The sequence below is a fragment of the Oryza sativa genome, chromosome 3, assembly GCF_034140825.1.
Source record: "Oryza sativa Japonica Group chromosome 3, ASM3414082v1".
NCBI lineage: Eukaryota > Viridiplantae > Streptophyta > Magnoliopsida > Poales > Poaceae > Oryza > Oryza sativa.
In genome coordinates, this window is record NC_089037.1 from 29,720,693 (window position 1) to 29,735,510 (window position 14,818).

Below are 14,818 nucleotides of genomic sequence, written 5' to 3' on the forward strand. Positions count from 1 at the left end.
TGACCGTCGATTCCCCATCCAACGTGAGCGCACGCTCCAGCCTCCCAGGTAAGGTGCGGCTCACGCGTCACGCACCAGACATCATGGTCCCACCACCACTCCCCCCGTCGGCTCCCTCCCAACGCGAATCCAACGGCTTCCGTCCCATGCACCCGGTCCACCCAAACCTCCCCTACCCCCACGCCTCCTCTGCTCTCCCACTCCCTGGGGCCCACCTGCAGTCCTCCTCTGCAACCCTGGCCCCACATGCAGTGACCCGGCTCACACATCCCGGTGCACCAACACCCGGTCCACGCAGCGTTCGTCATCACCACCACCCTCCTCGCGAAGCTTACATAGGCCTCGCTTTCAAAATCCGCTGGTACTAAAAAAAATTTTTCCTTCGATTTCTCTCGCCTCCGCTTCTCCACTCTCCGGTAGATCCCACCCTCCACCGCCGCCGCCGCCGCCGTGCTCCGGTGAGCCGCCGGTGAGCCGGAGACTACAGCGACGTCGCGCAGAGCCGTTGGGCGGGTAGGCGGTTGGGGGCTTTGCCCGAGATGGCGACGATGGGGAGCCTGATCGGGCTGGTGAACCGGATCCAGCGGGCGTGCACCGTCCTCGGCGACCACGGGGGCGGCGGCGAGGGGGGTTCCCTCTGGGAGGCGCTGCCCTCCGTCGCCGTCGTCGGAGGCCAGGTACGCGTGCTCGCCACCACCCTGCGTACCTACCTCTCAGATCCAAAGCCATGGCGGCCAGATCTGGATATGGCGCTCACCCCCCTTCGGTTTGCGTTTGTGATGCATCCAGAGTTCCGGGAAGTCGTCGGTGCTCGAGAGCATAGTGGGGAGGGACTTCCTGCCTCGTGGATCCGGTAATGCCGACGCTGGATCGCTCGTTTTTTTTTCTTTTTTCGCGCGCCATTTCGTCTGGATCGGCTTGGTTTGCGAGGGATTAATGCGCATTCTCTCGGTTTGATTAGGAATCGTGACGAGGAGGCCTCTTGTGCTGCAGCTGCACAAGACGGAGGGTGGGCAGGAGTACGCCGAGTTCCTCCACGCCCCGCGGAAGCGTTTCACTGACTTTGGTAAGGGATCATTGCCATATTTGTGCTTTGCAGTCCAGCAGGTTGATTTGTGTATTCAATTTCATTTATTAGAGTTAGTGTTGTGCAAACTTCAAAGTTGTCTTAATTCCAACGAGTAGACTTTTCCACGAGAGATCAGCAAGGAGGATGATACCGCTTTCCCTGGTTATAGTTTACTTCACTGAAGTTTGCCTATCAACCTAAAAACAAGAACATATACAATTAGCATCCACACATTGCTATATGCAGTGTGAACTAAGGAACTAATGACGTTTAGGAGTAGATCTCACAAGTCACAATCACTGTAGGATACTAGTGAGTATCTGAGCAAAGTTATTTCCCGGTTCATTACTAGTGTCCTAACATAGCTATTGCAAGAGATGTTCAGTTGAAATATTTAAATTCTTTGTATAATTGCAGCTGCTGTTAGGAAAGAGATTGCTGATGAAACCGATCGCATTACTGGAAAAACGAAAGCTATATCAAATATTCCCATCCATTTGAGTATATATTCTCCACATGGTAAGTCTTGATGCTTGTTTTGAACTTTTGGTATGTGATGTGTACTATGAATGTTTCATTCAAACAGAACCTGCTTCGCTGACTCGCTCTCAGCTCCCCCAAATGCCTGTAAACTTTAAATTGTATGTTGTGGATGAAATTTGGGATCAATAGGATGTAGACTGATAATTTCTACTATTACTTTTACATTTTTAAATTTGGATTCCTTTCAGGATTTATCCCTTATAATTCTTCAAAACTTGAGAGCTGGCATATGTTTCCTTTAAAAAAAATGTATATTTGCTCTGCTCTCCACCTGTTCTTAGTTCTGATGTTGGTCTAAACCCCTCCATTGTGGTCCTTTCAGACTAATCACACCAAACTGTATGAGGCATCTCTGCAGATTTATATTAGCACTTCAAAATTTCATGTTTGATATTAATAATCGACCCTGCTTTATATGCAACAAAATTAAGCATCAAAATATTGACTATAGAAACAATTCAAAAGGTGTACATAAAAGGAATCATTCTGGAAATCTATTTCTTAACCCTGAGGAACAAATAATCATATTATGATAATTTGAAAGTAGTTACATTGTGCTTGTGCTGCAGCATATGACCTGTTATATAGAGACGTTTTGTGCTCAGCAGATCCTAGTCCTTGTCATAAATTTTTTCACTAATGTAATTTTGCACCCATTTTCTTGCAGTTGTAAACCTGACACTTATTGATCTTCCTGGATTGACGAAGGTTGCTGTAGGTATGTTTTCTTGGATGCTTCTAGTTTTCTATGCGTACTCTTTTTATGTGATTGTTTGTGACACGAACTTTTTATTAACAGAGGGGCAACAAGAATCTATTGTCCAAGATATTGAAAACATGGTTCGGTCTTATGTTGATAAGGTAAAAGAAGTCTGTTGCATGCCATTAGTGCCATGTTTATTTTAGCTCCATGTGCTACATTCACTTAATGAGTACTGTCCACCCTGCCATATCAATTCTAAGCTTTACTATTGTTCTTGTCCAATGTTTATTTGTGGTGACAGTTTTTTTTTCTGGGGTGGGTAGTGGGTACTACGAGTCAAGTCTAGAAACATTATTCTTTTGTTCTCTGGCCTGTCTTATGGTCATGCTAATATAACTTAATGTATTTCTATATGCTGCAAATTCTGCTTGGTCATGTTCTGATTAAAACTGTTCATTTTTGTTCCTACATTTGTTCTTTTTGGAAACTTCAGCCAAATTCTATCATACTGGCCATATCTCCAGCTAATCAAGATATAGCAACATCAGATGCTATCAAGCTTGCTAGGGATGTTGATCCTTCAGGTACATTTTATATTTTCTTCACTGTGGCATTTCAAATATTTCTCACATATGACAATAATTTTATGCATATTTTATTTTATTGCCATACAGCAGTATTGCAGTGATCTGTCTTGTTCCATTCTTATCTGTTGACAATTTATTTCATAATATTTTTAGGTGACAGAACCTTTGGAGTGTTGACAAAGCTTGATTTGATGGATAAGGGTACCAATGCTGTTGATGTATGTGACTTGTCATTTTTTCTTAACTCTTGTACGCTATGGACACAGCACTCATTTTCAACGCCATGTAATCCTAGGTACTTGAAGGGAGGCAGTATCGTTTGCAACACCCCTGGGTGGGAATTGTCAACCGGTCACAAGCTGATATCAACAGGAATGTCGACATGCTAGCAGCAAGACGCAAAGAAAAGGAGTACTTTGAAAGTAGCCCAGATTATGGTCACTTGGCACATAAAATGGGTGCAGAGTACCTTGCTAAGCTTCTGTCTCAGGTCAGGGCATTTTGCTATTGTGGTGTACTTTCCCTCTCCCCAAAAAATAACTGGATTGAAAAGGCTGACTGCTGATACACTTCTATTTACACATTCAGCACTTAGAGGCTGTGATCAGAGCAAAAATTCCAAGTATTATAGCCATGATTAACAAAACAATTGATGAAATTGAAGCTGAGTTGGATCGCCTTGGTAGGCCAATTGGAGGTGATGCTGGGGTAAGAAAAACCGTACTTTGCTTGTTGTAACTTTCTGCAAGTGTTCAGGTTCATGTTGTTCGTGCCACAACCTGCAACATTCATTTGAATGGCACCCTAGCACATTATCTATTCCCAAACCATGTCTACATCATGCTGTCTCATAAACTTATCATAATCTACAGGCACAACTGTACACAATATTGGACATGTGTCGTGCGTTTGACCGAGTTTTTAAAGAGCACCTAGATGGCGGGTAAGATATTTTATTAGGCCCTTTTCTTGAGTGCTGTTGCTTTTTATGCCATATATATTGATAAATAGTATCCCATAGATGAATGGCAAAGAATCTACAGGCATGTTAATAACACTCAATTATTTTTTGTTCTCTTAGTCGGCCAGGTGGAGATCGTATTTATGGTGTCTTTGACCACCAATTACCAGCAGCACTGAAAAAGCTTCCATTTGATAAGCATCTTTCATTGCAAAATGTTCGGAAAGTCATTTCAGAGGCTGATGGTTATCAACCCCACTTGATTGCCCCTGAGCAAGGGTACAGAAGGCTTATAGATAGTTCGCTCCACTACTTCAGGGGTCCAGCGGAAGCTTCAGTTGATGCGGTATACTTCTCATCAATAGATCTTCTTTAGGCACTTTTAATTTAATTATTAAGCAAGTAGGATCCTGTTCCAATGACTGATATATAGACTTACATAAACTAGCCTTTTCTTATCCAATATATACATTTTCCCCCTGTGTTGAACAACTAAAACATCATATGAGAAGATTGCAGAACCATGACGAGCTTCTTGTCAAAGTAGTGAATATAAGAGTGCTTAAGTTCATCAAGTGCTCAATTGCGGAAAGAGAGGGATACTATAGATTTAATTGGAATGTACCATTTGTTTATTCAACAAAGGAAGGCATTTGATTCCAGTGCTTTTGGGGGCATTTTCATATGTCAAGCCATATTGCACTACGTCTGTTTTGTTCACTACATCTGGTTGATTATGTTCTCGTATCTGCTAGGTTCATTTGGTCTTGAAGGAACTTGTTCGTAGATCGATTGCAGCAACAGAGGTTTGTGTTGATTTTCAATTCTCAGTGAACCTCAGTAGATATTACTGATCACTCAATGACACTCCTGCATTGACTGTTTACATTGGTTATCTTGGATGCCACAGGAGTTGAAGCGTTTCCCAACACTTCAGACAGATATAGCTGCTGCAGCAAATGAAAGCCTGGAAAGATTTCGTGAGGATGGTCGAAAGACAGTTATTCGTCTTGTTGAGATGGAGGCCAGCTACCTAACTGTAGAATTTTTCAGAAAACTCCCTACAGAACCAGATAAGGGGGCTAATAATAACACTCCAGCCAATGACAGATATCAGGACAACCATTTAAGAAGAATCGGTAACAATTCAACATTCTATTTTGTTTCTTTAATGGCAATTGATTGAGTCAACTGTTCTAAGACCTCAACACAGAGGTCACACGAAGTACTTAACAAACTGACTTAATAAGCAGAATCTAAGATGTAACATAGGGTACTAGTGCCATTCACGTTCTGCTGAGTGCTGACACTAGCAAACATGTCAAGATATGACCATATGTGAATTTCGATGACAACAATTATGCGAACTAATTTTTTAAATCGACAAAGTATATTCATGACATCATCATTGTTTTATTCAGGGTCAAATGTATCATCTTACATTAACATGGTTTGTGAGACATTGAGGAACACCATTCCAAAAGCTGTGGTGCACTGTCAAGTGAAGGAGGCAAAAAGAAACTTGCTTAACCGTTTCTATGCTCATGTGGGAAGCAAGGAGGTATGTTTTATACTACCTTAGTTCAAAACTAAAAAAAGATAACGTGTTTCATAGTGATTAGAAAGTTGGCTCATAATTAATATCGAGTAAATTGCACTCTACTTCAAAATATTAACCATCCATTTCAAAATATATGTACACTGTATTTGTGGCTAAATGAAAATTTTCTTGTTTTATCCTTGTGTCGCATTGATTTGCACATTTATATTAACTTGGACACCATTTGCTTTTTATTTCCATAACGCAGAAGAAACAGCTCAGCGCGATGTTGGATGAGGATCCCGCTTTGATGGAGAAGAGGGATTCCTTAGTCAAGAGGCTAGAGCTGTACAAATCTGCCCGGAACGAGATCGACTCAGTCGCGTGGAAATGATCGGTTAGCGAAGTCACAGCTGGAAGAGATAGACATACATCTGCGACACACAGATCATTGCCGTAGAATGCTCTAATTCCATTTACGTCTGGATTCACATGGAGATCCGTACACTATTCTTTCTTTCTTTTTTCTTTCATGCGAGTGTCCTTTCTACCTTGTCAGACAAGTATATTTCCTTGGCCATCTTGGCCTTTTTGTATGATGTTGATGATGATGAGCTGGTCCTCCGGGATCACACTGATATGAATGCAGATATATATATTCTTTGTTGATTTAGCACCTCCACTGATATATCATGAGAGATTTTAGATGCCTTGTTGCCAACTGAAAGGATCCGCATTCTTGGTAGAGCTACATTTTTTGCTAATGGAGGCGGCTCTTGAAGTCGTCCCATGGAAGATCCTTCTCCAGGTACTCGATGTTGGTGGGATTGAACGGGCCCCTCACCACGTCCACCGTCTGTATGATCGCCCTCTCCGGCAGCACGCTCATCGCTGGATCCGCCGCCGTTCTCCCGCTCAGCCTCGACGAGAATCCCTGTGCCCACACAAAAGAAAAAATCAGTCACCGAATCGCCTTCCGGACGTTCTTTCTTTCCTTCTAAAATAAACAAATCTAAGAGAATTATGACACATCTTAAACTATATTTAAAGAAAGATCAGTCACCGAATCGCCTCCCGGACATTCTTTCTTCCTTCTAAAATGAACAAATCTGAGAGAACATGACACATCCTAAACTGTGGTATTTAGATTGCGAATTGCCGTCCTTCCTCCATTCTAAAATAAAATAAATAAACCTACACATCCTAAACTGAATTTAGACTTAGAATCATTGTCCTTCCTCATTTTAAAATAAACAAATCTAATATATAATATAACACATCTATACTGTTCAAAATTATAGTGCTGAAATGTGACTATCCAAATCAGTGTAGTATGATATATCGCATGCTTTATTAGATTGGGTTATTTTAGGATGGATAGAACAGCTCTGCCAGTGGTAGTGCAGTGCTTCTACCTTGAAGACGAGCACGACCTCCACCTCGTCGTCGACCCTGGCCTTGACGAGGAGTGCTTGGTCGCGCGCGCCCTCGCTGTACCGCTCCAACCGCGCCATCTCCTCGTTGTGCCCGTACTCCTCCTCGTCCTCCTCCTCGTGCCGCACCCGCCGCCTCCTGCAGGCGACGGCGCCGCGGCGGCGATTCGTCCGCACAATGCCGACGGCGTGACGGCGCTGGAGCGCGGCGCGAGCTGGGCGAGGGAGCTCGCGGTCGCGACGGCGCAGGCGCAGCGGGAGGCACGGGCCCGGGGACGGCGAGAGGTTGGCGGCGGGGGCGCAGTGGGCGTGGGACGCCATGCTGGTGATGCTGCGATTGCGCGTGCGCGTGCGCGGTGTGGGTTGGGGTGGGTTCGTTGGTGGATAAGGCGGATTCAGATTCGGTGACTTTGCTATGGCATGGCACGGTGTGACATTGGAGCAATCTGAGGCGTTGAAAACTAATCCAACGGTCCGCTGCGCTAGCCCACCTGCAGGACTCCGTTTTCACCCCACGCGCTACCCTTCCTGCTAGACGACGTCTCCTCCAGTCTCGCCCCAATCTCACGTGCTCTCGTCGCCGCCTCCCCGCGCCAGGCCGGAGAGGCGCTAGGCCACCGCGCCGCCGCGAGTGGGAAGGGGACCGGGCAGCCGCCTCGTCGCTTTGCCTCCCCTCGCCCGCGTCAAGCCGCCGCCGCGAGCTAGTTGGCAGCCGTCGCCGCGCCAGGCCGGAGAGGCGGCAGGCCGCCTCGCCGCTTCGCCTCCCCTCGCCCGCCTCAGGCTGCCGCCGCGCCAGGCGGCCGCGACTAGGGAGGGGACCGGGCGGTGGCTGCGCGAGGACCCTGATGTATTTATTTCCTACTGGTATTTATTTCCTACTGCTACTTCTCAGTTCGCTCTACAAGTGCAGCCCACATTCCCCAACTGTAAAATATGCTAGCTAATTACATCTCGCCAATTCTACTGAACATATGCTAGCTAATCCAACAGCTAGCACTAATCGAGCAACAGAGCCAAAGCACCCAACCGAAAGGGGAACACACAGCAAAATTGATGAAACACAGGGCCGCGCACGCACCTCTTCCACACCGGGAGGCGGCTGGACCTCGTCGACTCCAGGTCGCCTCCACGCGCCTCTGGCCGGTCGCCTCCATGCGCCTCTGGCCACGGCGGCACGGCAGGCCCCGGCCCCAACCTCACGCGGCGGCCGCCCGACCGCCTCCACACTCGTGGTGAGCTCGTCGGAATGTCACCTCTCCGGTCACGGTGGCGGCGACTCTCCCCGCTGGCTCGCGGACGCGCGCGATGAGGAATTGGGGGCGCCGTCTCCCGCCAGTACGTCTCCGCTACGGCCTACGGGGATGAAAACGGCGATTTTTTGCCCTGCGTGCGGGCCCAACTAAAGCAGACGTTGGATTCGTTTTGGATGGCTCACATGCACGGTATGTCATCCGGTGACTTGCCATATCAATGTCACCGAAGCTGAATCCACCGAGCCTGACACACCGAGCCCCGTCAAAAACGGAAATCGGTCGCTAGCTCGCTCACCTTCTAAGGGTTGCCGACTTGCCGTCAGGGAGACATGGATTCATGGGACAGTAGAATAAGGGGGTGTTTAAGATCAGGGGCGTAAAGTTTTAGCGTGTCACATTAGATATTATATATGGTGTTGTAAGAGGTGTTCGGGCACTAATAAAAAACTAATTAAAGAATCGGTCAGTAAATCACGAGACGAATTTATTAAGCCTAATTAATCCATCATTAGCAAATGTTTACTGTAGCACCACATTGTTAAATCATGGAGCAATTAGGCTTAAAAGATTCGTCTCGCAAATTAGTCGCAATCTGTATAATTAGTTATTTTTTAACCTATATTTAATACTTTATATATGTGTTCAAACGTTCGATGTGACATGGTGTAAAGTTTTAGGATGAGATCTAAACAGGGCCTAAATACACCGAGCCCGTGATACATTAACGCCATGTAGATTCTAGATGACAGCAAACATTGGTTCCCATCCTCGCAGCAAATTCTAGAACTGTATTACTCCCTCCGTCAAAAAAATATCAGCATCCTAGCATTTTTAAGGACGGAGGGAGTATGAGATAATAAAATTTCGCATCCTATTTTAGGTTGGCTTTTTCTAAGGACGGGGGGACTGTTTTAGATTGTTTTTTTTTAAGAGCGGAGACAGTGCGTTCTCAGCTTCCCAGCAAATTCTAGATTCAACGGTAGTATAGTACGTTGTCACGTTTGGCCAGGTGAGGAACATTGCTTGCACTTAGGATAACAGCATTCAAGAAATCAAAGATGCAAAATTTGCTGAACTGTGTGGTCACCACCAAGTTTAACATAACAAATGGAATGTTGCAAACCACCGACCTATCAACGAAACAACAAGGCCAGGAACGCCACTTTAACAATTTACTCGACTAGAAAATGTTCGCAGTTTTGCACTTTTGCTTGCTTCCAGAAAAGTTGGTTTCACAACAAACAGAGCAAGAACTAAAAAGGAACAAAATTATTGCCTGTGGCTGTTGCATGATTCAGAAGGACAACAAGCTTATTGAGTATGCTCTGCTTCTCATACACAAGAAAAATTCACAGACCAAGTTTTGCTGCTCTTCAAATCTAAGGGCAGTCCAAATTATACTCCAATTTCCAACCAAGCATGCAACAACTGGGGAAATTTGGAGCAAAAACAAGGAACTAAAATCTTTTCTGCCGATGAATAGCTTCCGAAAGGTGTAGATTTCACTTCTTCAACAAGGTTGCACTGCATTGGGCCATTATCTTTGAGGCTCTTGTGATTGCATCAGTCATATAGAAGTTCTCCACAACAGTTTTGAATGGAGTAGAGCTCACTTGTTGCTTTACCGGAGGCTTCACTTCAGAGGAAATAGTGCACGGCTCCCTCTCATCTACATGCACAAGGTTTGGTGCTACCATGCTAATCCGGTCCCTCACACCTGAGAGGCTATCATAAGGAAGTTGAGCCCCAGCCACCTCAGAGAGAGCACGGAGGATCTTCCAGTCATCCCTAGCATCACCAACAGTAGGAACAGCTGGGATTGTCCACTGAGTGCATCCCTCGGTGTTCTCATAGGTGCCTTCTTTCTCGCTGAATGCTGATGATGGCAGGATAACATTGGCCCTATACACAGCCTTGTCACCATGGTGTCCCTGGTAAACAACAAATGCATCATCCGGAACCTTGTCCAAGTCTACATCATCAGCTCCCATCAGATACAGAAACTTTGTGGACTTGATGCTCTCTGTAGGATTAGCAACAAGACCAAGATCAAGCGCTGCAGCTTGTGCAGCATGCAGCAATAGAACATTAAGCCCGTTCCAGTCTGGTCTAACCACATTGAATTTTTTGGCTACAGTCTCTATCGTTGAGAAAAGGGCATCTTGGTCTTCCCGGTCAAATAACCCGGCCCCAGCAATGATGACAGGATTCTTAGCAGACTGCAGAGTTGAACAGAAGGGATGCCGACCCTCTGCAATCTCAACAAGGGTTTGTGGTCCAGTGCCAAGATGCTCATGGTCATAGTTGAAGTCAGTTGGAGGTCCAATATAAGCAACCTTAGCTTGTGTCGCTCTAACAGTCTTCCGGATTCTTGCATTAACCATAGCAGCTTCAACTCTTGGCTGTTCCATGAAATAGATAATTAAATATGTGCAGAAAAGGCACCATTAACAGGACAAGAGAGCAAAATATAACACCAAAAATGTGAATGGCTGCATGCATGTCTCAATTTTTTTGGCCTGACAATATATTTCAAGCTTGTTAAAAATGGAATGTAGGCAAGGTGTTTCCATGTGATTGAAGGTTGCAAAACAGCTTCTGAGTTTTTAAGAAACATCAATTCCATAGTGATTAGCATAGTACCATATACAGAATAGCTGTTGCAAAAGCATGTCAATATGGAAATAACCCACAGTTAAGGGCAAGTTGCAGGCTAGCTGCTGAGCCGTAGAGAACTTCTTGCAGGAATCATGACTCCAAAAGGATGCTTTCTAGTAGTGCAATATCCTAAAGTTGTCAAATGAAACTGCATAGTGCTAGAGATAAGCCGCCACAATGCTAAAAATGAGGCAATGCAATTACACAGCATTTCTTGGAGAAGTGAAGAATTCAAGAAAAATTGGCAGTAAATAATAGCCACAGGTAAGGTATAGTCAAGATTTTACCTGTGTACCAACCAAAAGGAAGACATCAGCTTTCTCAAGCCCAGCAATGCTAGTATTCATTAGGTAGTTAGAACGTAGATCCGCAGGAGGACTTGGACCATTTCCTTCACAAAGCACCTTATCCGAACCCATTTTGTTAACAAAATCTTTCAGTGCCATCATGGACTCTGCATCAGAAAGTTTACCAGCAACCCCAGTGATTTCTTCTGGTTTAACTTGTTGCAAAACCTCAGCAACAACTGCGAGAGCATCCCGCCATGTCACTGCCTTAAACCTGCCATCAGTACCACGGATCATGGGGTCGTTTAGTCTTTGCCTCTTCAGACCATCATAACAAAACCGTGTTTTGTCAGATATCCATTCCTCATTGATATCCTGCAAGTATCACGAAAACAGGAAGCTTACTCAGTGTTTATTTCAGACAGATGTGACATAACAGACGAAGGGAAAAAGTTTCATCAACACGCTGTTGAACATCCACAAGCTAGAATGAGGACAACTAATGTCCAAACGACCACACTGTAATTCCTTAAACATGTTTACTGAGTAGAAGTGTGTACAACACGTTTACTGAGTTAGAAGTGTGTACAACACGTTTATTTATCATCAGTGTTACTATGTACACAGCTGAAATTGGGAATGAATTGATCAATATGAGAAACATTACAAGATGTCCATATCTTTTAGCTCTAGGATCCGGACTGAGACAAGAAACAGTAAGGTGCATTACGAAAAATGATCCATTCATTTGTCTGTGGCTTGACTAATCAAAGAAAAACAGAAATACTCTACTAACATAGCAAAGAGAAATTTACCGAGTGAGGTGGCTTACGGCAAAAAGGAAACATGACACTGCCTCATGCATGCAATAAAGGCAAATGTAATCATAGGCATACAATAGGTACTATTCCTACTCCCTAGAACACATGACCACAACCAAATGATCCGATGATCCTAATGTAGATCATTACCAGCAAAAATCATAGAATAAGTCAAATTTACAACAGAAGTGGACAATAAGCGAACCTCATTGAGACGTGGAACGATACGCATAACTTCAGGACCTCTGCTGTCAACTCTAATGTTTGAACCTACTGCATCAGTAACATCAATAGTTTCAGTGCCCTTCAGCTCCCAGTTCCTAGCTTTAAATGCAAATGGCTTGGATGTAAGGGCTCCAACTGGGCAGATATCAATAACATTTCCAGAGAGTTCACTTGTCATAAGTTTCTCCACATATGTTCCAATTTCTTCACCACTGCCACGACCTAACATACCCAGGTCTTGAACACCAGCAACCTCACTAGCAAATCTGACGCACCTGCATTTTTCAAGAAATACAAAGTTACAAACCGGCCAAGGGTAGCTTGAAGAAGCAGCCAGACAATATTTTGTTTTGATATAAGATGATAAGCTACCACAGCATGAAAATATATCAGGAACATGTTTGGTCTCAAAGTTTGAACTTATCAAGTTTGTACAGACAGCTCCTAAATCTGTTGTCCAAGAACATAGTACTCACAGGAAGCAGAGGGAGCAGACAATAGACAAAACTGAACAGCAGTAAACCTCTTTAAGTGGATACTCATTCAAATCTACTGAAAAGCAAAAAAAAAAACATTACCTTGTACATTGGATGCAACGGGTCATCACTGTCTTCACCAATGGGCCCAAATTCTTGTCCACAACGGACCGCTTCATCTCAGTGAACCGACCACGGTCAGCCCCAAATGCCATAGACTGATCCTGGAGATCACACTCCCCACCCTGATCACAGATTGGGCAGTCCAGCGGATGATTCATCAACAGGAACTCCATGACACCCTCCCTGGCTTTCTTTGCTACTGGCGTGTTTGTCTTAATCTTCATCCCTATTACAACAAGGCGCTCCAACGTTAAGAACTCCTGCAAATCCTACTAGATAAACGCACACACTCTACTAATCATTCAATTAGTCCAACTATCACTAGCCAATATAGACTACAGGCAAATCTACACAAAGATGGATCCGAGAGACTAAGGCATTAACATTTTGCAAACCACACCAACATTGTCCGTTTCAAAACCCAATTCAACAGAGAGTAATGGCCGCGAAGCGCGACGCCGCGTCCGCATCGAACTGCTCACCTGGAAGCGCGGGCATGGCGCAGGAGGCGACGGGCTTGGGCGACTTCTCGACCTCGACGAGGCACATGCGGCAGTTGCCGGCGATGGAGAGACGGCTGTGGTAGCAGAACCGCGGGATGTCGACGCCGGCGACCTCGCAGGCCTGGAGCACGGTGAACCCCTTGGGGATCCGCACGGCGTGCCCGTCCACGAACACCTCGAGCGCGTCCTCCGGGTTGCTGGGGAGCTCCACCCGCGCCCCTCCCACGGGCTCCCTGGGGGGCGGCGTCTCCGGGTCCGCGGGCGCCACCGCCGCGCCCGCCTCCGGCGACCCCGCCGCCGCCGTCGGCGAGATCCAGCGGCACGACGCGGCGACCGCGGGCGGGGGAGGAGCGCGCGAGCGCAGGTACGGGCTGGAGTAGCGGATCGCCCTCGCGAAGAAGGCCATGGCGGCGACGGATGCGGCGGCGACGGCTGCGGCGGCGGCGATGGGATCGCGGGGAGGTGGGAGAGGGGGGGGGAGCCTCCTGCCCTTGGCTGGTGCGGCGAGGTTGGAGGAGATGGATTTGTGAGAGAGATCCTCTCGTACCTTCGGTGCCACCGCTCCTGTGTCACTGACATGTGGGTCCATGGCTCGTCGGGCCCACGTGTCAGTGACGGAGTAAGATTGAGGGGAGATGCGGAGCGAGGTGAGGCGGGTCTCTCGAGTGTGTGTGGTGTGGTGGTGGCCGCTGCTACGTGTCCCCCGAGGTTTTGGTCAAGGTAAGGTGCGGTGTGAGACTGCATGTGGGGCCGGAACGCAGGGAGAGGGGTGGGGTGCGGGATGTGTAGGGTGGGGCCCGGATGGCAGTATATGCTTGGGCGTCAACGGGGGAAATGGGCCGGAGCCGGACTCCCCCAAAGTGGAGACCCAGCACAGTTTGATGTGGTTGGTTCTCTTCTGTCCATTTTGGATGTACATATTTAACCCACGCTATTCTTTTTCTAACCTGCACAAAAGATAGTACGACATTTCGTATTTGGTATAGCAAAAACAATTATAACAAAAACCTCATTGCTGAGAAGAAAAAAAATCGACAGCTGACACATCTAACTCCATTCACACCTTTGGGCTAAAGAGGATGAGAATGAACGAGAAGATGCCGCCCATCAACAAGGGTTATGTGTACTTCACGCCACAATTGAAGGTTTGGTTGAAATTGGAATAATGTGATGAAAAAGTTGGAATTTTATGTGTGTAAAAAGTTTTGATGTGATGAAAAAGTTGAAAGTTTGAAAGAGATATTTCGGAACTAAACCCAGCGAAGGCCATCTTGTACCAACTAGCCGTCACCACAAGAGGACAATCGGAGTGAGACTTGTACACTCGAGCAAGGACCAATGCCTGTTTATGTCAATTGAAGTCCTCGATTGCTTAAGCGGCAGCTGATGATGTGTCAAAGGATTATCTCCTTTTGTTTTCCAAATATTCTACCCGGTGTCGATTGCTAGTTTGCTACCCCTATTGAAGTCTCTTTTTTTCCCTTCTTCTTGATGATATGACACCGGCCGCCAATGTCACCTTCTCTTTCTCAGCACATAACAAACAGCTGCCTAAACAGTATTTAGGCCTTAATAAAATGATCAAAGCAGTACAGTTGCGTCATGGCGTGCTGCATTCTTAAAACGAGTAAAGTAT

At 46.0% G+C, this 14,818-nt stretch overlaps 3 protein-coding genes and 1 long non-coding RNA gene across 4 annotated transcripts; 2 read left to right on the forward strand and 2 right to left on the reverse strand.

Moving 5' to 3' along the window:
* Positions 1-363: 363 nt before the first annotated feature.
* On the forward strand, positions 364-6,072 carry LOC4333899 (phragmoplastin DRP1C). The gene is made up of 16 exons (XM_015775156.3): positions 364-677; positions 790-853; positions 962-1,066; positions 1,487-1,588; positions 2,280-2,330; positions 2,412-2,473; positions 2,809-2,899; positions 3,056-3,120; positions 3,198-3,392; positions 3,491-3,610; positions 3,775-3,845; positions 3,984-4,209; positions 4,619-4,669; positions 4,774-5,002; positions 5,285-5,424; positions 5,672-6,072. The coding sequence occupies exons 1-16, from the start codon at positions 540-542 to the stop codon at positions 5,795-5,797; spliced, it is 1,836 nt and encodes a 611-aa protein (XP_015630642.1). The 5' UTR covers positions 364-539; the 3' UTR covers positions 5,798-6,072.
* LOC4333900 (uncharacterized) lies at positions 5,855-8,175 on the reverse strand. The gene is made up of 2 exons (XM_015775158.3): positions 6,819-8,175; positions 5,855-6,337 (listed from the first exon to the last, which is right to left on the reverse strand). Exons 1-2 carry the CDS (start codon positions 7,155-7,157, stop codon positions 6,164-6,166), a joined length of 513 nt encoding a protein of 170 aa, XP_015630644.1. The 5' UTR covers positions 7,158-8,175; the 3' UTR covers positions 5,855-6,163.
* On the forward strand, positions 7,374-8,745 carry LOC136355756 (uncharacterized). The gene is made up of 2 exons (XR_010740098.1): positions 7,374-7,700; positions 7,815-8,745. It is a non-coding gene; the product is annotated as an uncharacterized lncRNA (long non-coding RNA).
* A 525-nt stretch (positions 8,746-9,270) lies between these two features.
* Positions 9,271-13,693, reverse strand: LOC4333901 (NADH dehydrogenase [ubiquinone] iron-sulfur protein 1, mitochondrial). Its single transcript, XM_015775155.3, has 5 exons — positions 13,162-13,693; positions 12,659-12,905; positions 12,061-12,355; positions 11,035-11,409; positions 9,271-10,491 (listed from the first exon to the last, which is right to left on the reverse strand). Exons 1-5 carry the CDS (start codon positions 13,586-13,588, stop codon positions 9,592-9,594), a joined length of 2,244 nt encoding a protein of 747 aa, XP_015630641.2. The 5' UTR covers positions 13,589-13,693; the 3' UTR covers positions 9,271-9,591.
* Between the last annotated feature and the right edge of the window lie 1,125 nt (positions 13,694-14,818).

Excerpts from the sequence above, each read along its gene's own strand:
- LOC4333901 (XM_015775155.3), bottom strand. The coding sequence starts at position 13,588 with ATGGCCTTCTTCGCGAGGGCGATCCGCTACTCCAGCCCGTACCTGCGC. Across the intron at positions 12,356-12,658 it reads CGTTGCATCCAATGTACAAG|GTGCGTCAGATTTGCTAGTG; the intron begins GTAATGTTTTTT and ends TGAAAAATGCAG. Across the intron at positions 11,410-12,060 it reads TCGTTCCACGTCTCAATGAG|GATATCAATGAGGAATGGAT; the intron begins GTTCGCTTATTG and ends TGATACTTGCAG.
- LOC4333899 (XM_015775156.3), top strand. The coding sequence starts at position 540 with ATGGCGACGATGGGGAGCCTGATCGGGCTGGTGAACCGGATCCAGCGG. Across the intron at positions 2,900-3,055 it reads TAGGGATGTTGATCCTTCAG|GTGACAGAACCTTTGGAGTG; the intron begins GTACATTTTATA and ends TAATATTTTTAG. Across the intron at positions 3,846-3,983 it reads AAAGAGCACCTAGATGGCGG|TCGGCCAGGTGGAGATCGTA; the intron begins GTAAGATATTTT and ends TTGTTCTCTTAG.
- LOC4333900 (XM_015775158.3), bottom strand. The coding sequence starts at position 7,157 with ATGGCGTCCCACGCCCACTGCGCCCCCGCCGCCAACCTCTCGCCGTCC. Across the intron at positions 6,338-6,818 it reads AGGTCGTGCTCGTCTTCAAG|GGATTCTCGTCGAGGCTGAG; the intron begins GTAGAAGCACTG and ends GTGTGGGCACAG.